Genomic DNA, 26,503 nt, shown 5'->3' with positions numbered 1-26,503 from the left:
AAGCCTTCAGAAAAGATTAATTCTCCATCTCCCTTAGTATCAAAATGTTTGGTCACATTTTTAATCTCAAGAAAAAGAACCTGGCTTTCAAGTTGTAAGATGCGAGGAGATTTTTCACTTCAGTATCATCTCTCTATTCCCTCCCTCCCTCCCTCCCTCCCAGTTTTGCAAATAGAGTTGTTAATGTTAGAAGATGCCAATTCTGTTGTGGAGCATCACCATTTCCAGAGCTTGGATAGCTTGGCAGAATCACAGGCAGCATAGCCCCTACATGAGATACTCAAAAAGTAACCTCTCCAAGCTCTAACAATTCCTGGGCAGCTCAGTCAGACAAGCAAAATATGTGACTATTCCTTAGAAATAAAATGGTCTTCATAAACATAAAAAATACAGGAGTTGGCCACCCTCATTATAAAATGTTATAAAAATGATGGGTCTCATTGGGATTTTGTAGATTTGATTTTCTTATATAAATTAAGTTTTGTGTGGAATAAATAAATCCCTCAAAGAAAGTCACCATGGAATGTTTTTGCTGTAATTTTCAGTCAGTGCAAAGCACGCATTCATGAAGAACTAAGATGCAACCTATGCCATGGAAAATATGTTGAGGAAAGCCCTTTTTTTCTTCTTGGCCTCAACAAATAGTAATTTTAAGACATAATTCACACTCAAGCAGACAGCTGTGGCAATTTAATTGCCAAATGTTTTGTGTCGTTATTTTTGTAGAGAATAATTATTCCATGCAATGTGTTTCAAAAGCTGGTAAAATTTCAAACACAAACACTGAAAAATTAAGCATTTTTTAAAAAAAATAATTGTACTAGTCCTTTAATCACTCTCTCTCTCACACACACACACCTACACAACTGATACTGGAAACTCCTCACTCATTCCAGTCAGAATCTGCATGGGATTAGCTAACATGCTGTTCCTACCAAAGAACACTGCAGAGATCCAGCAAAGGTTTTGTTTCTTTGAATATTATTTCACCTGGGCAGAAGGTGGCCCTGGAGCCTTTGGTAAAAGCCAGATGTTGATTCAGGCAGATACCTTGGTTAGCTGCCAAATCATGGTACAAAAGAACATTATCCGTTTGGCATCCGTTCAGCAGCCATCTGGCAAGACTAGGTATTTCTTCAGCTTCATTACATTGTCAGAAAGTGGAAATTGTACTTGTGCAGCAGGTGAGTTTATCATCAAGACTGTCAAATGAGTGCTAATCTCCAGGCCCCTAAATTCCCACAATCTCATATAGATTTGTGCAGAGGTTAAGGCTTGGTGGCTGATTCATTTTCCATAAAGTTGCAACTTCAAGTTGAACAGACCTTGATGCTCTTCTAGTGTCAGAAAAGAATTACAATCCATTGTTCAATGAAATATACATTAGTAAAGTGAGCAAGCACTGCTCATGGTTTTTCATAGTCTGGAAATTTACTTTTTAAAAGCATTTCATTGCAGCTACTGAGCCAAAGCCCCCCAAAAGTAACTACTTACTGCTATAGTTACAGTTTGGTAAAACTAACTTTGCTTTTCATTTCTCAAAACTCTATAATTAATTTTAGTTACTTTTTTTATAAATCATCTGAATTCTACAAGCTGCTGGTGTGTGGTGCTAAACCAGCCTTCTTCCCATACAGTTCTACTTTGCCTCAACTTTCATAGCAAAATATGATGAAACAACATGAGATATGGCTGCATCTATACTGTAGAAATAAGGCAGTTTAACAGCACTTTAAGAGTTATAACTCTTTCCTATGAAATCCCAACATTTGTAGTTTTAGAAGGTCTTTAGCCTTCTTTGCAAATGAATGCTAGTGCCTCACAAAACTACAAATCCCAGGATTCCATAGGAAGGAGAAATAGCACTTAAACTACTATCAAACTCCATTTAAAGTTGTGTCAACGTGCATTATTTCTACAGTGCAGTTGCACCTACAGCTCTTGAACTATCTGATATTCTTTCTCTCTCTTTTAAATCACTGAACATTGAATGAAAAACACAAAGATACACAAAATAAAATACAACAAAACTATATCCAAAATACACACACAAAAGAGACATAAAAACCACAAGATTGGCTACTTGAATGTATAGCAAAGAATGACCCAAATATAACTTTTCTGCAGTTATATGGTATTTTCTAAACTTCTACCTCACTCTGTGTAAAACCAGTATTAAACTTCATCTATAAACTTTTTTATTGTTGTTAACTGCCTTCGCGGTGATCTTGACCCATGGTGACCCTATGGATGAGACATCTCCAGGCCCCCTGTCCTCTACTGCTCTGCCAAGCTCCTGCAAATTCATACTTGTGATCTCTTTAATAAAGTCCATCCATCTAGCATGTGGCCTTCCTCTCTTTCTACTTCCCTCCACCTTTGCCAGCATTATTGTCTTTTCCAATGAGTTCTTCCTTCTCATGATGTGTCCAAAGTATGACAGTCTAAGTTTTGTCATCTTGACTTCTAGGGATATTTCTGGCTTGATCTACTCTAGGCCCCATTTGTTTGTCCTTTTGGCTCTCCATAGAATTCTCAGCACTCTTCTCCAGCACCACATCTCAAATGAGTTGATTTTCCTCCTATCTTCTTTCTTGATCGTCCAGCTCTCGCATCCATACATGGTAATAGAGAATATAATGGCTTGTATGATTCTGACTTTTGTGCTAAGTTGTATGTCTTTGTATTTTAGGATCTTTTCCAGTTCTTTCATAACCACAGTCACCATTCTTAATCTTCTTATCTCCTCGCTGCAGTCCCTGTTCCAATCAATGTTTGATCCCAGATACATTAAATTTAACTTGTATTAATTTTCGAAACCAATGGTCATCTTAGTACATTCATTATTTCTCAAAAAGTCAAGGAAGACTTTTGAGCCTTTCAAAAAAGTTACCAATAACTTTTCTCTCATCAAATATTTCTTTCCCATCATTTAGCAAAAATACATCCTCATAACAATAAAAGTAACTAAAACATTACAGTTAACCCACAAAAGAAGTGAGCATATCCCTTGTTAAAATGCAGGCATAATGTATTTTAGTTATATCTTCATTACTGGAAAAAAATGAGTCAATTATAACAGAGATACACATTATCAGCTATGTAGTTGTTTTGTGACCAGTCTGGAATTAGTTGCCTTGAGTTCTAGCTTGGGGAAAAGGCAAGATATGAATTAAATAAATGAATGCTTTGCTGATGCAGTTAGAGTCCATCCCCTTGCAGTCCTATGCTATTTTGTTCTCATAGCCAAGGAATTATGGGAGTGATGTCCAGGAAAATCACTTGTGCTTTGAATAGCACAAGCTGAACATCCATAAAGATTTGTGGAAATAGCCCACATTGCATTGAGCCAGCAACTGTTCTGTCATTAGTTATTGCCATCACTCTTCCGATTGCACAAGGAGGTTCTCAATACCACCTTCTGTGGCTCCCAAAAGTATCAAACCACACCGGTTACAATCTGCTGTGCAAACAGTTTAACTCAATGGGATTCTGGCAAGCTCTGCAACTTCACACTGATAATTTCTATGGAGATAAGCTGAAATTTCCAACAAAATAATTTTCTCAGAATTTTTCTGACTTCTTTTTTTGGAATCTTCCAGAACTATTCACTGGCCACTACTTTCACTCCTAAGCTGCCTCTCCTATCTCACTGTTTTCTTTGTCCACTAGTACGGACTAACAGTATAGTTTCATTCAATATTCACTGAGGTGAAATTTATCAGCACCTGGCCACCAAACTGCAGAAGATGGCTCCGAGAAAGTATTTGTCTTAAATTCCTCCACAATTCTATCACCATAAATATGGGTTACATAGGTGGGAGGCCATTTTCATTCATCTCAAATGTCAGTATATCCTCAGACAATAATATGAAGTAAATTATACCCATGCCACTCTTTTCATTGTATCATTTGTTCCAGATGTGCACCTTCCAAATAGTTCTTCCACAAGGGAATGGGCAACTTAGGGCCCTCCAGAGGATTTTGAACTGCAGCTTCCATAAACCCAGGAAGGCTAATGAAATTTGAAATCCAGCAGTATCCTGAGGGTTGAAAATTGCTTATCGCTTTTCAAGGAGTCTCTCACTTACACAGCAGTAAACAGCCTGCATCCAACTGCTAATTCCAGCCAGAGAATAAAATGATAAATGATTAATCAATATTTACATCAATCCCACTAATTCAGAGAGTCTTTTCTAGCTGGGGACTGCCAATAAGATTCATGGCAACATCTAGAAATTTATTTACATATTTAAATATTTAGATTCCCCCCACTTTATTGTTGGACCTCAGGGTGGTGTACAATATAAACCATTTAAAACTCTTCCAGATTAAAACCATAAATAATTTAAACAAGATGAAAACATAGGCTGCCCTCCTGTGGCAGCCATGTTGTCATAAGCGAAACCTCATAACTGTTTTGTATTCACATAAACTACAGGTATTGTGACACCATTGTCACAGCCACAAATGCCCCTAAAATCCACTTTAAAAGGTAGGTGGCCGTAACAAGTGAAAAAGCGTTGAAAGTCATTGAAGGAAAACACATCTAGCCACTGCTCACCAGAAAGCCACAGTGTGAGAAGGTATTGCCAGGGTCCTTACTGCTTATGATGCTGTATCAAAGTAAAAGAAATTATGTCTTTCATTGTCAGTTGTTTTTAGATACTCATATTGAGTCTTCTTTCTGTCAACCAAAAAGAACCTAGGACTAAAAATATCGCCGACTTTTTTTGATTGGTCGCACTGGGATGATTTTGCTCCCAATAGTTCTTAATATTGTATTGCTGTGTTTCTTCGAAGTCATTTCCAACTTATGGCAACCTTAAAACAAACCTGTCATGAAGACTTTAAGGCAAATATTTTGTTCTTCTGTGCCTTCAAATCATTTCTGACCCTATGGTGACCCTTCAACTAGGTTTTCTGAGGCTGCAAGTGTGCGACTTGCCCAAAGTCAACCAGTGAGTTTCCATGTCCAAGTAAAAAATTGAACCCTGTTCTCCAGAACTATAGTATGGTACTCAAACCACAGTACCATGCTGGCTTTCAGCATATCAGGACTTTAAAAAGGAAGTCCCATAAAAATAAAAATATTCCACAATAAGTATAAGGAGGATTAAGCGTCTGTCTGTCTGTCTATCTATCTATCTATCTATCTATCTATCTATCTATCTATCTATCTATCTATCTAAATTTGTTTGGCACTTTCCCTAATACAAAGATATATTTGTGTCTTAGTATAGTAATATATCCCCAAAATCAATTATGTCAATTTAATTGATTTTGTCCCATGACAGTTAATATTAGGAGGTATTATTTGGTATATTATGTGATAGCATGGTTATCTCTTGTATATTAAATAGGTGTATGCTATGATCAGAGAACTTAGGCGGGTTACAGACCGCCCGTTTGGGGCGGGCTGCACCCGCCCTTTTCCCTGGTGTATCGGGGCCTCAGCTGCCACACCGGCAGCCTCCGAGGCCCCGATCCGCCGCTTTCCAGGCTGCGGGGAAGCGGCAAAAGGCCCCTTCGCTGCAGCCTGGAAAGGGGTGCTCTTGGGGCTTCAAGCCCCAAGGACACCCCGCGGCGGCGGGGAGGAGGAGAAAGGGGCCACTTGGCCCCTTTCTCCCTTGCTTCGCTGGGTGCAGCTGTCTGAAGGCTGCGCCCAGCGACGCAAAGCAGTGCCGCAAACCAGGAAGGAGCTCCAAAACGGAGCTCCTTCCTGGTCTGCACAAAGGGCGCACTAAGCGCCCTGGCGCAGACTGACGACGTCACATCTGCGCCGCCCTGTATAGAGGCGGCGCGGTCGTGACGTCATCATGGCAGCCCCCATGTGGAAGGGGAGCCGCCATTTTGTACGGACTCAGTCCATACTAGGGTTAGGGGGGTGCGGAAGCACCACACCTTCCTAACCCTAGTATGTACTGACGCCGTACTTTCATGGTGGTTTGTAACCCGCCTTAATCTTATTAACATGATGTCCCTAGACAATTTTAAAAAGTTGTGGCATCAGCACTACTTTGCATACAAGATTAGCATACTGTATTGTTGTTGTTGTTTAAATCTCAGTGTAATCTCCATACCTTGTCTTCATGTATATATGACTAATAATTCAAACCGAAACAATTGATTGGGGAACACTGAAATTTATCTACCCTTGTTAATGCTGAGGGCTTTTGGACTTCATTTTCTGCTCTAAGAAAAGGATAATGATTTGCACTGTACTACGATTCACCAGAACCTCCTTCTTTCTTTCTCTCATGCCTAGAGGGAGATTTGGATCCGAGTACTGATAACTGAGACTGTATGTCCACACAGTTGAATTTAACTTGCTTGTAGGAGGCACAATAAGGTCTGACCTATATTCTACTCTTATCTGTTTCTACTCTATCTATTCTATCTGCCTCTTTCATTCCATTTACATCCCTATAGCCCAATTCAGTACAGAGGCATGATAGACAATTAGCATCTCTAGAAAGTGAAGCTTTTATGCAGAATTTTCTAAAGAAACCATAGAAGCAGTTTCTGTTAGTCCAAGAACTATATCAGTGATGGCGAACCTTTTAGAGACTGAGTGTCCAAACCTAGTGCGGGGGGGACTTCTTGGGTGGGACTTTCGGGATTTTTTGGGGGGACAGCTGGGGGTTTCTGGGGGGACTTCCACGGGTGGGACTTCTGGGAGGTTTCTGGGGCTGGAGCTTCTGCAAACAGCATTCATTCCCTCTCTCTTCTCGACAAATGAAACTTTTTTAGCCAAGTCCACAGAAGTCCTTCCCCTTCCATCAAGTGAGAAGCAAGACACTTCCAAGTTTTAAAATTCTGCTTTCCCAACCAACTAACCCACCAAAAATGTCTGGTAACATCTGGTTTTTATCCTAGGGAGATGCCAACTTCCCTTCATGTGAGGCTCAGGGTGGATACTTGGCACCTGAAGGGAGTTAGGTTCAAAACATCTCCTGGTGATGCAGTGGTTAAATGCTTTTACTACAGCCACTCATTCACAAACCGCAAGGTTGTGAGTTCAATACCAGCTAAGGTCAAGCTCGATCCAGGCTTGCATCCTTTTGACGTGGCTAAAATGAATACCTAGCTTGTTGGGGGCATTTAGCTTATACATTGTAAACCGCTTAGGGAGTGCTTAAGTGTACTGATAAGTGGCATAGAAATGTACTGTACTTGCTATTGCTATTGCCCCCCTTGAGGGGAGGAAAGGAGGAAGGCAGGGGGGAGCTCCCAGGGCTTCTTCTCCATCCATGATGGCACCCCCAAGTTTCACCCCCTGCTTCGGAAACATTGCCAGGAAAGGAGAAGCCCTGGCTGTTTTAAGGAAAAGAGTTTTGCCTCGGTGTGTGTGTCGCTGAACAGAAGTTTCCTCTCTGGCGCCAAAACTGAACTCGAAGGGATGGGGATGGGATGGTTGGAAGTAACGGGCTCCTCAGGAGGGAAAGTGGGTATCCCGCCTCCTCCTCCTCCCCACTACCCAGACTCCATTTGGCTCTCAGGAGGCTGCCTCTGCCCAGGCTCCCTTCTGTCACCCAACTGCTATGAGCAACGCAGCTGAGGGAGGTTCGTTTAGCAGCTCCGTCCCTCATGCAACCCACCTCTTCCTTGGCGCCATTCACCAGCAGCTGCCATCTTGTGCACCCCTTCTGCGTCTTCTCTTATCCTTTTCATGGATGGGATGGTGCGTGGGGGAAGAGAACATGCCCACCACCACACCCACACCCCATGACACTACTGCTTCACTGGCACAGGAGGTAGTGAGGTTTGTAGAGCTGGCAAGCTTGAGAGAAACACATGGCCTTTCCCTCCCTTTTCCCCTAGATCTAGGGCCTCTGTGGCAATGACACATGTGTCCACAAAGAGGGATCTGAGTGTCTCCTCTGGAATGTATGCCATACGTTCACCACCACTGGACTATATCTTATGGTTTTCTTTTCTTCCAATGTCCTTTCCATATTTTGATATTGGTGATCACATATGTAATGACTGGGCCTCCAGTCTTCTGTCAGGCAATAAAGAGCTAAGCTGGGATGGAGGTACATGCAAATGAGTAATGACATCACAACTGATGGAAGGCCCACTTGGCCAATCAGTGAGCAGGAGCAAGAGTTTGTTCTGGAAGCTGCCAACAGAAAGATATAAAAAGTCTCTGAGTTCAGTTGGAGGAGCTTCTGCAGTGGGAGTCTGGAGTGAGAGTATCTCCCTTGATGTGGGTCTTTCCGGTTGGGAAAAACTGCAGTGTTGAGCCTGTGTCAAGAAGGCAAACTTCAGGAAGGTAGTTTGTGATAGGCCAGGGCCAGTAACTACATCTCAAACCCATCCAGGCCGGCAGATTCCATCTCTGTATCAGTTACTTAGGAATGTGTCAGTTAGAAGGGTTAGGCTTATTAATTTTCTTTCTGTTGGCTTGCTTGAAATGAATATCTGATAACTATACATATTGTACCTGCAAGGTCAAAAGACCTTGTATGATCTATATTATTTTTGTTAATAGAATATTTTCTTTAAAAGTATCTACTACTCCTACACTTCTTTACACGTGTCTTAGTTCGATTATCACTTGCTTAGTTTAGAAAGGGAGGGAACTATAAATCCTTAACAAGTTTCAGTGTGAAGGAAAGGTTATTATAAATTCACTGAGTGATGGCAGCATGATTCGAAGTTCTCCAAGAGTCTCATTCAACTTCTCAGGGAGTGTGAACCAAGAATAGGATATTCAGGGGGAAATAAAGGATCTGCTGTTACTAAGTGCCAAGACAGGGCCACTGTTTGAGTTGCTTGGACCACAGGGATCATCACAGCATGAATGCTCTGTGTAGTCTCTTTCAGTTATCTCAAATTTTGATCCTGTATGCCTCATAGGAGAGCCAGTGTAGTACAGTGTCATTCCAATCCCCACTTGGTCATAGAAAATTATTTGGTGATCTTGGACAAGTCACACTGTCTCAGCCTCAGACGAAGGAAAGGGCAAACTCCCTTTGAACAAATTCTACCAAGAAACCCCATGATAAACTAAATACTCCTATGAAACACTAGGGTCAACATAAGTTGGAAATGACTTGAAGGCACATAATAAATGTCTTATAGAGACATGTTTGTTGTTGCTGGCAGCTATGGACAAAGCAAACTTTAAGATTTCCAACCAGGAATAATTTGCTAGCTTGAAAAATGTCTCAGGGCATATGGCCATTCTGTGTCCTGGAAGATTCTTTGCTCCTATTTTCCAGATACAATATTCAACTCTTTGGGGTTGTTCCCACTTAAGATTTGAATCGATTCAAAATAACACTGTTCTTATCCCGCTATCCGAATCGCTTTGTTCATCGTTCCCATCTGGTTATTTAAATCAAAGTTTTTACCTGCAAGCGTTCCTACTTGGCATGAAATCGGTGTTTAAATAAAGCGATTCTTCTCCTCCATACCTTATTTGGAGCTGTCAATCAATAGTACGTCAGAATGACGTAACGTTAATCCGGAATATTTGGAAGCGATTTATCTTTTGGCATCGTTTCCATTTCATTGACTGTTTGTGAATTTAGCGAATTTAGGAAAGCGAATTTAGGAAACCCAAGCTCTTTCCAGAGGAACTATGGGATAGGTTTTGCATGACAGCATCCCCTCTTCATGTCTCCCAAAAGACAGCCAGGGAGAATCCCTTCAGAGAGCACAGAGATCAATGGGGGAGGCTTCTGGCAAAGCGAAGCTCTTTCCAGAAGAACTATGGGATAGGTTTTGGAGGGCAGCATCCTGTCTCCCAAGACAGCCAGGGAGAATCCCTTCAGAGAGCACAGAGATCAATGGGAGAGGCTTCTGGCAAAGCGAAGCTCTTTCCAGAGGAACTATGGGATAGGTTTTGGAGGGCAGCATCCTGTCTCCCAAGACAGCCAGGGAGAATCCCTTCAGAGAGCACAGAGATCAATGGGAGAGGCTTCTGGCAAAGCGAAGCTCTTTCCAGAGGAACTATGGGAGAATCCCTTCAGAGAGCCCAGAGATCAATGAAGGAGGCTGCTGGAAAAGCAGGGAGGGAGCACTCTTCCCAAAGATTCTCTTTCCAGGGTTGGAGGAGAAGGCAGATTCCATTTGAGAAAGGGAGAGAGAAAGGCTCTATCCCCCCCCACCCCCATTGATTAGAGCCCTTCCTTGCCTGGGCGAGATCAGATGTCTCCTCGCGAGGAGCCATCCCTTCCCTGCCTCTCCTCCGTTAGAAATGGGCTCTCCCCACACAGAGGGGAGGTTGCAATCCACCGGGGGAAGCCTTGAGCAGCCGGGACTTCAGGTGTTTAAAGCGCTGAAGAGATTAAGCGCCTGTAAACCATTAAAATAAAAAATAAAAATAATCCTTATCTCTTATTGAAAGACCACAGCGGACAAAGGGGTGAGGGAAGCAAAAATGGCGACAGCCACGACGGATGGGGACAGAAAGGGCAACTCCCCCAAGGACAGCCCCATCGCACTCCGCTCCTCCCATTCATCTAACGCAATTTCAAAGGCTGTCGTTCCTATTTAAATGCTCCGGTTCCTAAATCGAATCAATGGAAAAACGTCGGTCGGACCCTAGTGTTTTTTTAACACGCGTTAAATGAGGAAAACTCGATTCAAAATTTTATTCCGCTCTACAATTCGATTTGTAGTGGGGACGATTGCGGGTTGCTCTAGAACCGTTCTAGGTTTAAATCGGATCCTAATAGGAACGCCACTCCTTGGATTCGATTAAGAATGCGGGGTTTCACCTAGTGAGAACAACCCCTTTGCCATTTTAGAGTAATTAATAATGTCATTTTTCAGCCCTTTTGAGGACTCTTATCTGGAATTTCTGCAAAAAAAAAAAACCCATTCAAGATGGTTTCTCTGATACAGGAGAGTAGAAATGGTGCTGTTTTAATGGGGGTAGCATGAAAGGAAGCATTCCTTAGGGTACCTGTCTCCTGGTTTTACTGTTCTGCAAAGTTTATTTATGTCTGTAGATATTTGATAAGTTAGTCTGTTTAGAGAGGATGCCAGCTGTTCAAATACCTTGGGTCCATCTATGCTATAAAAATATGAACTAAGTTGAAACCATGGTCGCACTGATACGATGTCACAGAGTCTTCCTCAGTACACACATTTTTATATACATTTTTTTCACAGCCTAGATAATTACTTTTTGTTTGCTATGATGCTTTTGAAAATCAGTTCACTGTTATTACACATTACAATGTTTTAAAATGATATATTTTCTTGCTTTTGGCATTATTCCTTAGTTCACTTTTTCATTATTTTTGTTAAATAAACACACACACACACACACACACACACACACACACACACCCTTAGGATTGATTTGTTCACTTTAGCACAAAATGTGAAACATTCCTATCAAAATTCCTTTAAACCTGGACTTTAAAAGTAACTAAACATTACTCATTTTACTAATAAGATTACTCCATTCCCACTTGTTCTATCACATCTTTAATGTGACTCAATTATGTTGTCATAACCAAAAGGAGTAACTTGGCCAAAGTAACTATGGGCCCATACAGACATGCCAAAATAAAGCTGCTTTGGGTCACTTTGGAGGTATGCTGTTTGAATGACAAACGCATCTTAAGAGGCCAGGAGTTGCGCCAAAGCAGTGCTCCAGTCTTTAGGGCTGGAGCATGGCTTTGGCATAGCTTCCGGCCTCTTAGGATGCATGCATCATTTAAATAGCATACCTCCAAAGTGACCCAAAGCAGCTTTATTTTGGCCTGTCTCTACAGCCCCTATGTTATCGGCACCTTGTTATTTCCAGATTCTGCCATTTTACTTAATTTGGTGAGAATTCAGACACTCATAACAGCTCCTATAGAAACAATGCCTAAAGAGAAACTATCAACTAACCACTTCTAGTTGCTTAATCTCCTTCAGGATAAGGCCTTTCAAAATGCAAATTGAACTTAATCACCCATTCAGGATCACACCATCCCCAACTATTCTGCCTGATAACAGAGGGCCAGGGCCTGTGTAGACGTGTCTTTATTCTTCTTCCTTAAAGATGTTATTTCTGTGTAACATATATCTATAAAAAACTAACATTTTGGAATGATTTCCAGGTTAAATGAAGAAACCTTAAATGAACAACAGTCCAGGTTTACATTGACTAGTTTTTAATATCAGAGATTTGATACATACCCTATCTGTTTTTCCTTCCGTTTGAATACTGGTGCGGCTACGTGCATCATAGTCATCTTCAAGATCAGACATGTCTTCTAGTTCTTCTGGTGTCTATGTAAAGAACATGACATTACTTTTAGGGATGGACACAGTGCCAATGCAGATATTAATTAACATAGTCCATTATTTTTTAACACCTGTCAGGAAATCATCATCATCATCATCATCATCATCATCATCATCATCATCATATAATTTTTTTAAAAAAATCTTTATTTTAAAATGGATATGATTAATCAATATTAAAAACAGTTATTCTTCAGTCCAAATAAATAGAAAAAAGGCTATAAACAGAAAGTCTAAAAGTGGACAATAGAGTCTGAAAGGTGTATACAAAAAAGCAACTTTTCCAGGCTCTGATTATACTATAACAGTATGCTGTATGATTTGAGAAACTGATCCTGTGTAAGAAATCACATGTTCTGCTATTCAAATCGTTCTGTCATGACTGTTAGTAAGTTGCCCACAGGGCCTGCCACAACATCCCAGAGAGCCCCTGCCCTGTAAATTCCCCTGATGTAATAGGTTGGTGAGCACGCTGTGAAGTAAACTGCTGGATGAGGCTGCAATGGTTTGTCATTTTCTGTCCCCCAGAATTCCTTCTTTCCCAAGAATACCTCTGGGTCCTGATATAGTATGAAGATAGCAAATGGCTATAGATTTGGCCAGCATTTTATTTCATGCCTTGGCCTCCAATATAGGGTATAAAGTAAATTTGGAAAGAAAAAAAAGCAAGAAAAAGAATTTTGGCAACTAGTTTCACAAGTGTTAGGTCACTCTAGTGACTCACTCAATCAATCACACCTATTCATTTAGGGACAGATGTGTTGCCGTATGCTTTAACATGTGTTATGTATCTTTAAATTGACTCCAGCTTATGGCAACTGTCTCATAAAAGCTTTGTTGTTTTCAGAGGTTGTTTGCAATTGTCTTCCTCTTGGGCTGGGAGAGTGTTGCCCCAGTGGATGTCTATGGTCTCCAATCCTGGTCTTTTGGAGTCTTATCCTGCATCTACACTGCAGAATGAAAATAGTTCAACACTACTTTAACTGTCATGGCTCCTACCTATGGGATCCTGGGATTTGTAGTTTGTTGTAACACCAGAGCTCTCTGACAGACAAGGTTAAATATCTCACAATACTACAAATCCCATAATTCCATAGCACTTAAAGTGGTGTCAAACAGCATTCATTCTGCAGTGCAGATGCAGCCTTGGTGCAACACTCAAACCAATACACCATACTGACACTTTAAGAACAAAGACAGTAATCTCTGCAATTGATAAACAAGATTCACACAAGCAGGGCCCAATCCATTAATCCCATCTATGATCCTTGTGTGTGCCCTGTTGTTGACCTATAGTCTATGTTGATGGTCCTCCTTTGAGGAAGTGCTATGAACAAATGATAGATATGCAGAACATAAGAAAAAAGCACTAGCTGGACTGGGGACACAAAATATTTCATCAGTGCCTTAACAGTAAGCACTCTCTTTTCCAGTAAAGCTCTTAGGACTAACAGTACACAGCCACATCTGTCATGGATTTTTTTTAAAAAACAATAACTAAGCAACTAAAATGCTTATGACCATTCTCTGCATAGGAGCAAATGGAAAGGGAAAGCCAGCTTACCTCAGGTTTTCTCAATTCACAGATAGAATGTGTTGACCACATCACTATGGCCCAACAATTGACACACAGTCCACACCACTCCCTTCCCTGCTGTGAAGAAGGACCCTCTATAATGGAGCATTTGCATCTATAACCCACACCATGCCATCTCCCCCATTCAACCACGAACACAAGTGCACAAGCACATGAACACCCTACTAAGAGCTGCCAATTGCCTCCCTCATTGTGCCCATCCACTAGCCTATTGAACAGCCTGCACAACTAGGTGCTCAATTGCACAATCAATCAACTGGCCTACTACAGCTCATCAATGTGCCCAATGATACATTGGCACAGCACAATAATGGTGCCCCCAAACATGCCCCCTTTCTCCCTCTTCCCCCCATGGGCCCCTGTTGGACCAGCCAGTTTGTCATGTTTTTATTAAATCCACTATATTATTGATAACCTTGACATTTTTGTCATTTCACTCCACAAGGTGTGCAATGAATTGATGGTGCCACTGAACACTCATATGTATATGCAACTGATTTTCGGGTGGCAACAAAAAAGAAATACGGCCAGGAGCGGTGCCAATATCTTGCCTGGCCCAGGGCACATGCTCCTGACTGCTTCTGTCAACTGCCTAGCCGCTCTCCCATCTCTACACCAACAGTCAGTCTGCAGTCCTCTGCAATAGTTTGCACTTTCTGGCTTGAACAGGAGCAAATCAGGATTTATTTTACTCTGGTGTTAAGCCCCAGAGTGCAGCTTGGGCTTATTTTCCTGCTGTTTCCGCCACATGTGTTATCCAAACAGGCAAGTTCTGAAACAGGGTGAGGCTGTTTCTTTCAACCTGTATGGACAACCTCCTTGAGATCTCAGCTCCTAGCTTTATACTTACAATGGCCTGTTACAGACAGCCAAAATAAAGCTGCTTCGAGTCACAGTGGAGGTATGGTGTTTCAATGATGCATACGTCCTAAGAGTCCAGAAGCCACACCAAAGCCACGCTCCAGTCCTTAGGGCTGGAGCATGGCTTTGGTGCAACTTCTGGACTCTTAGGATGCATGCATCATTGAAACACCATACCTCCACTGTGACTCGAAGCAGCTTTATTTTGGCTGTCTGTAACAGGCCAATGTAATTAGGGGGCTTACACAATAGGGAAGGAGATTTCAAAAATTGCACCTGGCACATACAGTTTTTCTTATTTCTTTAGTTTGGATGAAGAGTTTACAGAAACCTGGGCTTGTTGGTTATACATGCTATGATTTCATTTAATCCTACATTTTTCTCTCTGTGATCCTAGCAAGTGTTCCGAATGATTATCCAAGACTGACTTTGCAAGTATGGATTTTAGCTGTGTTCCTTATTCATGTTAACCACTTGCTTGATATGGCCAATTAAGAAGCTTCTCTCTCTGGGGATCAAAAGGCACCAGCATTTTGCAGAAAAGCTTCTTGCACTCTCTAGTTAGAAATCAAATGTCAGAGAGCAATAGGTGGGTACATTTCTAGTCATTTCTTCATCTTTGCATATGTTGAGTTCTACTTTACAAAAACAATTCCAACCCCATAGAATGAAATTACTCAAATTTGTTCAAATGCTTTCAAAAATGAATATTGTTGTACATATAAGGAATGATTGTTCATAAAGACTATGTGTGCTGTATTTTGAGCTAAGTAAGAATTTGGTTTGACTACAATTACTCTGTGCTTATCCAATTTTATCTTTGACTTATGGATAATGCAAAACAAAATTCCAGAGCTTGTGTTTTCAAAACAGCAATGCCAATGTATAGAACAATCAAACCAGTCTCAAACTTGCTGGCACACACATCTCTTATAGTTTTGGTAAAAAGTTTTAAAAACAATCCCACTACTCTTTATTTGGTTACAATTCTGTGAATCCTATCTGTATGCTTGTTCCCGCCTTTGTTTGTATTAAATTGTGTTTTAATTTCCTGAATAGGAATTTGTATGCATTTTTCTTAGTGTGAGCCTTTTTGTACAACCTTTCCTCTTCAATTCAAATGTATCTATGGGTATTTTTCAATTGTATGTATTTTTAGTCATTCGTTTTTTGAAAATGTATACATGGTTGGGGCTTCAATATGTACCACAATGTCTGCTAAAGTGAAGACTTCCAGACTATCCCAAAATGAAACACACACACACACACACACACACACACACATATATATATATATAGAGAGAGAGATTCATGACTCACTATTCTTTTGTACCCCTTTAAGGCAAAAATAAGAGTCATGGAGAGAGAAAGGCTTCTTTATTTATAATCTATATTTATATAATTTATAACCCACCCTTCTCCTATTACAGGAACCAAGGGCCAAAGGCTTGGCTATATAAGAAGGTCTTTGCTTGCCAGTGGGGAAAAAAGCAAACTAAGGGGCTAAACAGACCACCCCTCAGGGGCAGCCGCCCCTTTCAGCACTGGATCAGGGCAACGGCAACTACATGCTGCATCCCCTATCTGGCATTTCAAGGCTATGGAATCCTAGGAATTGTAGTCTGTTGTGGCACCAGAGCTCTCTGACAGAGAATCCTAAATATCGCACAAAACTACAATTCCCAGAATTCCATAGCACTGAGGCATGACAATAAAAGTTGTGTCAAACTGGATTATTGCTGCAGTGTGGATGCAGCCTTAACTTTCCAGGGGAAAGAATTCTACACCTTGGGAGCAGCCATATAGGCTCTCTCCCATGTCCTCTCCAAATATATTTGTGATGGTGGCTGGATGGAGAGAAAGCCATCCCCTGGGCATGTTCATAGAGGAATATACTATCTTTCAGATAGTGTGGACTCAAGCCTTATAAAGCTTTTTTAAATTATTATTATTTTTATTAAAATACATAAAAAGACAACCGACAACATTGAAAACATACATACTTATTTCTCACGCACTCAGTTGTACCCAGAATCAGACCAGTAGCTAGTAAAGTTCTTCCAACATGGGAGTTATGTCTTCTCTGTAACTAGGCACAGTCAGTCATCTGGCTGCAACATTTTGGACTTGCTACAGTTTACACAGGCAGCCTTACATAGGGTGCATTATGATAATCCAAACGGGATGTAATCAAAACATGTGTCTCCATCGTCAGATCCGACATGTACAAGAATGGGTGCAGCAGGCTCCTTAACCTTTTTTGCTGTGCAAACACATGCCTGATCACTGCCAAAACCTGAGAATCTAGGCTCAGATCCAAATACAAGAGTGTAAGCCCAAGCTATAAACCTGAAATTTTAGGGGTCAGGTAATTCATCCAGCTTGGATCTCTGTTTCCTGTTCTTCTCTTCAATTCACAAGACACAACTCTGGCTTATCTGGATTAAGTTTCTATTTCTTTGGCTTCATCCTGTCTATCACTGACAGTGAATACTGGTTTAGCAATGAAATCTCTTCGTTGGACTTAGTTGAAGAAAAGTATACTGATGACACAAAACCCCAAAATTCTGGATGACCTCTGTCAGCAGTTTCATGTAGATATTAAATAGCAAGGAGGACAAAACTGAGCCCTGGAGGGCCCATAGACCAAACTGCCAGGGAAAATCCTTCAACACCACTTTCTGGATTTGTCCCCCTAAAAGGACCAGAGCCACTATAAAAAGTATGTCCCCAGTCCCATTCCAGAGAAGCAAGTCAGAAAGTTACTATTATCAGTGGTATCGAAACTTACAAAGAAGTCCAGCAGAAATAACAAGAACATACACTCCATGTCCAGTTCCTTTCATAAGTCATCAAGGCAACCAAAACTGTCTCCAGCCCACTACCAGATCTGAAGCTGTATTGAAATGGATTTAGATAGTCCATCTCATCATGGATCCCTAGGACTTGGGAGGTGTATTAAAATGTTTTTTTAAATTCTAGAACAGACAACTCTGGATAGCCTTGTTACTCTTAGAAATATCCAATATTTTGTGTGACAATTGCTAAAACATTCACTACAAGACACTCCAATAACAGATAAGATCCAAGCTGCATTATGTAAGCCCCATATAAGTAGTATATGTCTTCTGTCCACTTCTTTCTCTATTTTGCTCTATTACCATCTAGTATCTATATAGTTCAAAGAAGTCAACAAAGGCTCTTGGCTTTCAACATGCATACAATTGCTCTTTTTGAATGGATTTAGTTTATGTCATCCACAGGCTGTTTGGTCCAAGACTTATTCTCCCCTCATTTAAAATCTCATTTTGCCTTTCATCATATTTGTTTGCTCTCTTGGTCTTTCTGCTTGATTTTTTTTATATAGTCTATGAAGAAAATATAAGGTATTCTTGATGTGCTTTTACAATGTATTTGATATTGTCTGTGACTTGGAAAATAACTTTATAAAGATTTTAAAAACAACATATGGCTACTTCAGTGGTGAATAATAGCTCAGAGATTAAAATACCCAAGGCCCTGGGACACTTAAATTCTCTCCAATCCATACAATGGACCTAATAATCTCTCTCCAACCCATACAATGGACCTAATAAAAATAATCCCCAAACTTGTCGCCACCCCCAAAAAAGGAAAACTGTCCAGTTCTAAGTATGTTAGGTAAATCCTATTAGAATTTTCTCTGTGTTTCTACTAATGACAAATTATTGAAAGTTTCTCTTCTCTTGGAATTTATCTTCAAGCAAACAGCTCATTTGAAGTGCTATAGAAAAGTGGCCCCCATACTTGGGTCCCTTGATCTTCTGAACTACAAGTCCTAGAATCCCTGGACATAAACCACATGCATGTGTGGGGAGGGGAGCTTGTGAAAGTTGAATTCCACCTGTGTCTGGAGACCAAATTAAGGACTCACTAACAGTATCATAAAAGAAATGATTTTATGGCCTTATGCCTCAGTACTATCTCCTCTCCAAGATCTCTGACAGAGGTGTGAAACAAGCAGGTGCCTAGGAGTAGCCTCTAGATGCTCCAGCTTGATCGACTCAGGGCCGTGGCAACTGGATGGCCTGCTGCTACGGTCCCAAACAACCCACTGGCAGGAGAGGGGTTTTGCTGCCCCTTTTGCCAGCGGTTTTAGGCAGCCTTAGGCACTCCAAAGCAGCTTCTGACCACTCAGGGTCATGCGTCATCTGCACACCACACCGCCAAAGCAGCCAGAAGCTGCTCCTTTTGGCTCATCTGTTTTGGGCCAGAAAAAGAAATAGAGTGAAAGACATATCTTTCCTGGACTGTCTGACTAATATGTTGTTGATCTAAATAAGAACTGTTCAATTCAGTTAGACCAAAGCTCCATCTAGCTCAACCTCTCGTTTCCCAGAGTAGTCAACCAAAAAGTCCACAAGCAGGATTTTAGGAAATAACACTGCCCAGGAAGGAGATGTCATCATCATTGTTATTGTAATTGTTGTTATTGAGTAACATACTAATAAGACATTGATATGTTACATATTGAAAATATATTATATGTGTGTGTCTTTATAGCACTTAAAGAACTTAAAATACACAATTGTTCCAAAGAATAAACAATACTATTGCAAACACACATTTTTCATCCCATAGCTTGGAGACACTTGGGAATCCTCCCCTCCTTGCAATGGTGGGAAAATGTACAGCTTTTCTACAAAAGCTGTGCAGCTGCCCCAGAAAACTACACCATTTTCCAGAAGCCACACAGCTCCTCCTGAGAACTGTGCAGCCTACCATGAAAACTGCACACATTCAACAGAGAATAGGCTGCTTCAATATAGAATTGTCAGTCAAGTGTGTGTTTTGTGCAAGATTGACTATTTTACATAGTCAGCAGCAATGTTGCCCAACAAAAATACTGCCAACAAAAATGTTGTGAAAAATCAATGGTGTTGCACAATGAACTATGCAGCTACTTGTTGTGCAACATTCCTGTTTTCTATGTAAAAACTGCAACGTTGCATGAAGAAAGGTTGCTCAAAAAGTTGCACAAAATCAGCAGTGTTGCATAACAAATAGCCATGTGGTGTTTCCTGCATTGTGAAAAGCCCAGAGAGGTTTTTAAACCCACATCTTATGTATATAAGGGAAAACACTCATTACCCCCCCCCCAAAAAAAATCTAGTGTGATAAGGCCACATGATGTACAGCCCTACCCACAACTAACTCAGAGCATATCACCTTAACTCAGTTTTTAAAAACTCAATTTTGTCCAAAGTTTGCAAGAAACTCCAGTATTTCCTGTAATGGATCCACTCAGGATTTGGGTGGGGGGTGCATGGGTAGAAAGGAACGTCAGATCATTGCCTGGTAGGTGCCATCATTGTCTTTAATGTCTAGGCCAGCTCCCAACCTGGAAAAGTTACAGAAAGTTTTTTCCCTTTTTGATGCCACTTTGCTCTGAGGTCAGAAACAAGGTGCCCAGATCACAGCATGCTGTTCAATAAAATAAAATCTTTAAAATATGGCTTCCTGAATACACTCACACACACACACAAGATTCCAGGACATACATACATACATACATACATCCTGGAATCTTATTTGTGTGATTGAATGCAGACATACAAGATGTCATCTGCAGTATGTGGGAAAGACAGATCTCTGTATTTGAACCCTGAACTCTGAGCATTATAGCCCCTCTGATCTATCCTTGAGATGCCTTCTTCTCTAGACAGTTTGGACAAAAGGGGAAAAATTTGGATTTGTAAATTAAGACCTGAACACCACATGGTCTCAACTTTCAGGAAAATACCACAACCCACTAAAAATGCTGAAAATAGAATATCCTAATGTGTCATGTTGTATACAGTTCAATTTCATCTGCAATTGAAGAAGGCAGAAACTGAAATGTTTTGTGTATGCTTAGTTTTTAAATCCTGTTTGCTAATCACACATTTCTCTATCCTTCTTTCTCTCCACCTATATATAATTAAACATACACACATATATACAAAAATTTTCTTTTTTGGTTCCTCAGCATCAACCCCTCCCTTTTTTTCTTCTTCTTTTTTTAAGCAATAGACAAGCACTGTAGGCAAATTTGCAAAGTCACTGGTCATACTGAAGGGTACAAGACTAGACATCTTTTTCCATTTTTAAAAAAATCTTCAAACCCCAGAGCAGTGTGTGACTGGTGCTGTATCTGTAATGCAGAAAAGACTTGACTGATCTTAATCTATACTTTTCATCCAAACAAACATTGCTGTGCTGGGCATGCATGAAAATGAAGACTTTGGTGCTGCCTTGGAAAGCTTAATTCAATTCGTCAGTGAGAGAATGTATGGAGATGCAGTCAGTCAGATATTTCTGCAATTTGGAGTCAGCTATGCAATAGTAAAACACACATTCACCAAAGAAGACAACTATGCAAATAGATCTCAGTTCATATGATCCACTTAGCTCAGGGCAACTATAGTTTTTAGTCAGTCTCCCCAGACTTTTAGCTATGCTGCCACAAATTAAGACAGTTGTGTGAACATCTGAGTTCACATGCTAAGTCAGCACTGACTAGACCCTGTCTGGTTAAAACTAAAATCTTCAGTCACTAAAGTCACAGTCATTTTTTTTCCAGGGGAAAAGGGGACCTTGTATAAAAGCTTCCCACTTTTCATGAATTACACTGATCATATTTTTCTGTGGTCTCCTCCCAGATTAGTCACAGATAGCCTGCAGTTACCAGAATGGTGCCACACTCCTTCGTAGCCAGCTATGTAATTATATAACTTGAATGAATGTGAACATTTTCACAGAGGGCTAAAAACCTGCCAAGGGAAATTTGAGACCCAGATGAAAATGATAAGAAAAATTGGAGGACATTCTAACTTTGAATTGGTTTTGCCCAAAAGGGAAATTCTGTTTCCAGGGCAATGAAACTGCTCTAGAAATGTTGAAATACAGCTCCCATCAGCCTCATCTGGCATGACCAAAGTTAAAGCATTGTGGGAGCCAAAGTCCAACACATCTCAAGGAAGAGAGGTTTCCCTGATCTAGGTGCATATAGCAATGTGAAAAGCTTACAGTTTTGATCTTACTGGGTTTCTCTGAAACCAGCTGGCATTTCTGTATCCTTCATTTTTTGTATTAGGTTGCAAGGCTGTAGTTTTTTAATCCTGTGTGGCAAATCTATACCATTTCAAAATGGATTTTATATCTCCAAATGTGTACTATTTGTACGCATTTCTGTCATGACTACAATGTATTGGTGTGCATGCTAATATAAAAACCGCAAACTCATCCTCCTACTCAAGAGCATAAGAAGAGCCACTCAAGTATGACTAAAGGCCATTTTCCTCCTCATTCTGCATGGGGACCATTACCAGAGTCCCTGGCCTGTTACAGACAGCCAAAATAAAGCTGCTTCAAGTCACAGTGGAGGTTTGGTTTTTCAATGATGCATGCGTCCTAAGAGTCCAGAAGTCGCACCAAAGCCACGCTCCAGCCCTAAGGACTGGAGTGTGGCTTTGGTGTGGCTTCTGGACTCTTAGGACGCATGCATCATTGAAACACCATACCTCCACTGTGACTCGAAGCAGCTTTATTTTGGCTGTCTGTAACAGGCCCCTGTTAACTCTGAGTGGCAGCTCAGAGTGAACAAGTTGGAAGTCTTTTTATGGCTTCTGCTTTTGGAGCAGCCTATCTGAAACCTTTACTTTCCTGGGGTGTCAGTATCCCTCCACAAGGTCCCTCCTGTGTAGAGATTTTAATGCTAGAATTAGGCCTGCTTTGAAACAAGTAGTGGGTAATAATTTTTGACAAGACTCTCAAGTTACACCTGCTGTTAAATTGTCTGAGGATACAAGTACAAATACAGGCACAAATAAGTCAGGTCCCAGGTTTTTAGCATTTCTCTCTTTGGACAATTTGCAAAGCCTTAAAAGAACCTGCTGTGACATAATGAAGTGTACCTATACTTATGTCACCAACAGGGATGCTTACTGTTGTTGTGTGCCTTCAAGTCACTTCCGTCTTTTGGTGACCCTAAGGATAACCTATCATAGGGTTTTCTTGGCAAGCTTTGTTCAGATTTGCCCTTGCCTTTCTCTAAAGTGGACAGAGTGAGACTTGCCCAAGGTCTCCCAATGGGTTTCCATGGCCAGGTGGGAATTCGAACCCTGGCCTCTAATCAACAATCAAACCACTACACCACACTGGCTCAGATTACATGGCAGTTTATGCCAATTTGCTACTTGACATTCAGAGATTTCAAATTGACAACAGGGTTGGAAGGGGTTGTTCCTCTCTGCTGCTGTTACTTAATTTTCCAACTCTTCATCTCCCTTGCCCTTCTCAAAATTTAAATGGAATTCATATGGGGAAAGAGAGAATATAGTGGTCAATTAATCTAGGAGACTCTGTCTTTCTCACTGGATAGCACTGCATTTGAATCCTTTTGCCAAAACATTTTAAATTCTGATTCTAGTTTAGATATTTTACATATTTATCAACTCACTAATCAAAACGTTAAATCCAAACTAGTCTGTAACAAACAACTTAATCCAAACAGACGTATAACCAAGAGATGGTTTGATCATGAATGTAAAGCTGCCTGAAAAGCAGTAATGGATTATTCTCAACAGGTGCTTAGAAATAATGATACTACCTCTTCTGACAGATTAGTTTCTAAGAGGTTATCTTATAAGGCTCTTTTAAAGCAGAAAAAAAAGACACATATGCTAAATCACAATGGGAACAATTAGCCCTAGTTGTGATAGAAAAGAATGAGAAACAGATTTGGGATATTGTTTCTGTTGGTAAGTACACTGTTAGTCTTGTAATTACTGGGCAAATTTCATCAATGGTATACTCACTTTTGCTGGCTTTGTGGAGCTATATCTATGAGACAGTGTGGTGTAGTGGGTTGAGCATTAGGCTATGACTCTGGAGACAAGGTTCGAATCCTAGCACGCCCATGTAAACCCACTGGGTGACCTTGGACAAGTCACACACTCTCAGCTTCAGAGAATGGCAATGGCAAACTCCCTCTGAAGAAACTTGCCAATAAAACCCCATGATAGGGTTGCCAGAAGTTAGAAACAACCTGAAGGCACACAACTCACACATCTATAGAGAACTACCCTCTTATTGTTTTTGGAAATGCTCATTTGTCTTATTGGTCTCCCATGTCACTGCCCAATATAAAGAAGCTGATCTCAGTTCTTGCTTCTGGAGAGACCCCAGGAAAATACATGATGCCTCCAGAAATATTTAAACACTTGATGGGCCCCAATATCAGACTAAATGTTCATTCAAGTTATGTGAGCCATTCAAGTTATGTGAGTTACAAAGGTGTGGGGTTTTCACATGGATTTAGATAATGCATTTGGATTTACATGATGGATTGTTCACAACTAGGTTTAGCGCTACCATTACTAAATGGGAATTTTAAGAATTTTAAATATTAAATATTTATTTATTGTATTTTATTTATTGTATTTTATGCCACTCTGTTTTATATTAGTCATATATCCTATGTATTTTATGGTAAAATCTGTTATTTTTGGCTATGCTGGCCTATGACCATAATAAACTATTGACTGATTGATAGTTATTCAAATTAACAGTACAAGTATAATTCCAATAGGCTGGAAACAGAGTGTAGTTTTCCTATTCACAAAAATGGTGCTAAACAAGATCTCTATAAGTATTGACCTATTAATCTTCTGGACACTGACAATAAGTTATTGAGTATTTATCTCTTAAAGAAATTGGAGGTTTAGGAATCTTCTAATAGTGTTATCTACTCTGAACTGCTGGCTTTAGGAAAGGGTAAAATACTATTAATCATAGTTTGCCTCTTTTTTTTTATTTTAGCCTAACAAGGAATTGCCAGTCCAACCAAACATCTATTTGTGGCCTCTGTCAGCTTAGCAGTAGCTTTTGACTTGACAGAAATCTGTTGTGGGAGAAACTGCCCCACACTAATATAGATGACAGTCTATTATTTTTAATTAAGGAACTCTATTCCAACAGAACTGCTAAAATAAGAACAGGTATTTCAAGCTCATTAACTTATCCTATCTCCACTCATAAAAGAGTATAACAAGGATGTCTATTGGCACATCATTTTTCAATTTATACCTGAACAATATAGTTCAAGCAGTCTGACCCAGAATTTTTCTTGTTCTCATTGGGTGGAAAAAAAGTTTGTTCTTTTATATGCAGATGGCATGGCTGTAATTTTAGTAACTTGTATAGATCACAGAAAACTGGTCTCTAAACTCAGTATATTTTGTTCTAAAGAAAAAGCTGCACATTAACTATACTAAAACAAAGGTGATGGTTTGGGGGGAAAGGCGTTCTCATTTTCAGTGGTCCATGAGTGATCACCATTCCTGAACATTGTCAGGAATTTAAATATCTTGGCATTCATTCTATAAAAAATACTTTCCTGGAAGCCCAATATAGAAACGACTAGTGGCCTTGAGATCTATTGGAGCTATTTTTCAATACTGTGGAGGAGTCTAGCCCTGATAATATTTCAGGCCAGGTCTTTGTCCAAATTTCACATGGTGTTGCTGTAAGGCAATGGTCCCCAAATTTTTTCAGACTACTGCCCCCTTTCCCTTTTCGCAGCAGCCTTAGCGCCTCCTAGTGCATATTTATTTTTATATTAGGACTACTGTTCTCTGTGTAGTCATGCTGGCCACATGACCATGTGCCCTGTCATCTTTAGAGAAGCAACTAAGCAGCGACTGAGAAGCCTCTCACCTATGCCAGCCATGCAGCAAAGACCAGTGTGGACAAGAGCCTTCTTAGTTGCTGCTCCCAGGGTGACCAGGTGCAAGAGAGAAACTTCTCCTTAGAGAGGAGGGACTTTAAATCCTTCATTGAAGCAGAGAAAGATGCAGCCAATGTGTGTGTATGTGGGGGGGGGGGGGGTTTACAGAGGCCACATCATCTGGACTGGATAATGGTGTGGGCAGGAAAGGATGAGATTTTAACTACAGGAGCTGCTCCAAGACAAAGGGCTTTTTCCAAAAATAGAGCATAGATACTCCTTCCCCAGAGACATGTCTTCCCCAGAAAGCTTCAAGTGTCCACTCTCCTACAAAAATAATAATAAAAAAGGTTCTTTTGCTACCGCTTCTCTCAGCCTGTCTGATGAAAGAAAGCAGGCGCAGCAGTGCAACTCCAGTCTGCTAGCCAAGTCCCAGCAAAGTTCACAAAGCTTAAGCAGGGTCCCAAATCTTAAAGCTCCTTTTTGCTGTCATTTCTCCCCTGCCACCATGTGCTTTAACTCTTTGCTCCAGTCTGTCCCAAAATGGTGCTACTTTGAGACACAGAAACAATGCCCTCTGCCCAGAATTCTCAAAATTTTCCCTATTGCCACTACTAGTGAAAGAAAATATTCCTGTTTTTTGATAAATCAGCAATCTAGGTAACAAGTAAACAGGGCCTACCAGTGTTCCTGTATTCTCATCTGCTTCTCCTACTCAACTCACTTCTATTCACAGTGAAGACCTTCCTTACATTTTAATCAAATTGTAATAATATTTATAGTTAAGCTCAGTGGTGATGTACTTTACAGCTTGTTCATATTATGATCCCAGTTTGTATAGTCAGATCAGCCACAACCCATATAATTCACACCTACCTTTTATGAATTACCTTTGTCTGAGACAAAAGACAATCCATCTGATTTCATAACCTCTGAACTAGATTTACTGATTACCTTTAAGCAGGGCAGCCATGAGAACTACTGAATAATAAAGATAAAAATAAAAATGCTTAAGGTGGAGTATGCCAACAGTTATA

General features: G+C 40.4%; 1 protein-coding gene across 3 annotated transcripts in view; it reads right to left on the bottom strand.

Moving 5' to 3' along the window:
• Nucleotides 1-26,503, bottom strand: part of LOC149318819 (catenin alpha-3) — a 485,131-nt gene that overhangs the window by 95,826 nt on the left and 362,802 nt on the right. For all 3 annotated transcript variants that reach the window (XM_089510521.1, XM_089510524.1, XM_089510522.1), the window contains one exon: nucleotides 12,154-12,246. In XM_089510521.1, coding sequence (XP_089366647.1) covers nucleotides 12,154-12,246 — 93 coding nt within the window. The remainder of the gene's footprint in view (nucleotides 1-12,153; nucleotides 12,247-26,503) is intronic.

This window comes from Sceloporus occidentalis, unplaced genomic scaffold, assembly GCF_023333645.1.
Source record: "Sceloporus occidentalis isolate IW3139 unplaced genomic scaffold, rSceOcc1.0.p SCAF_2, whole genome shotgun sequence".
Classification (NCBI taxonomy): Eukaryota; Metazoa; Chordata; class Lepidosauria; order Squamata; family Phrynosomatidae; genus Sceloporus; species Sceloporus occidentalis.
This window is presented reverse-complemented; position numbering and strand designations above follow the sequence as displayed.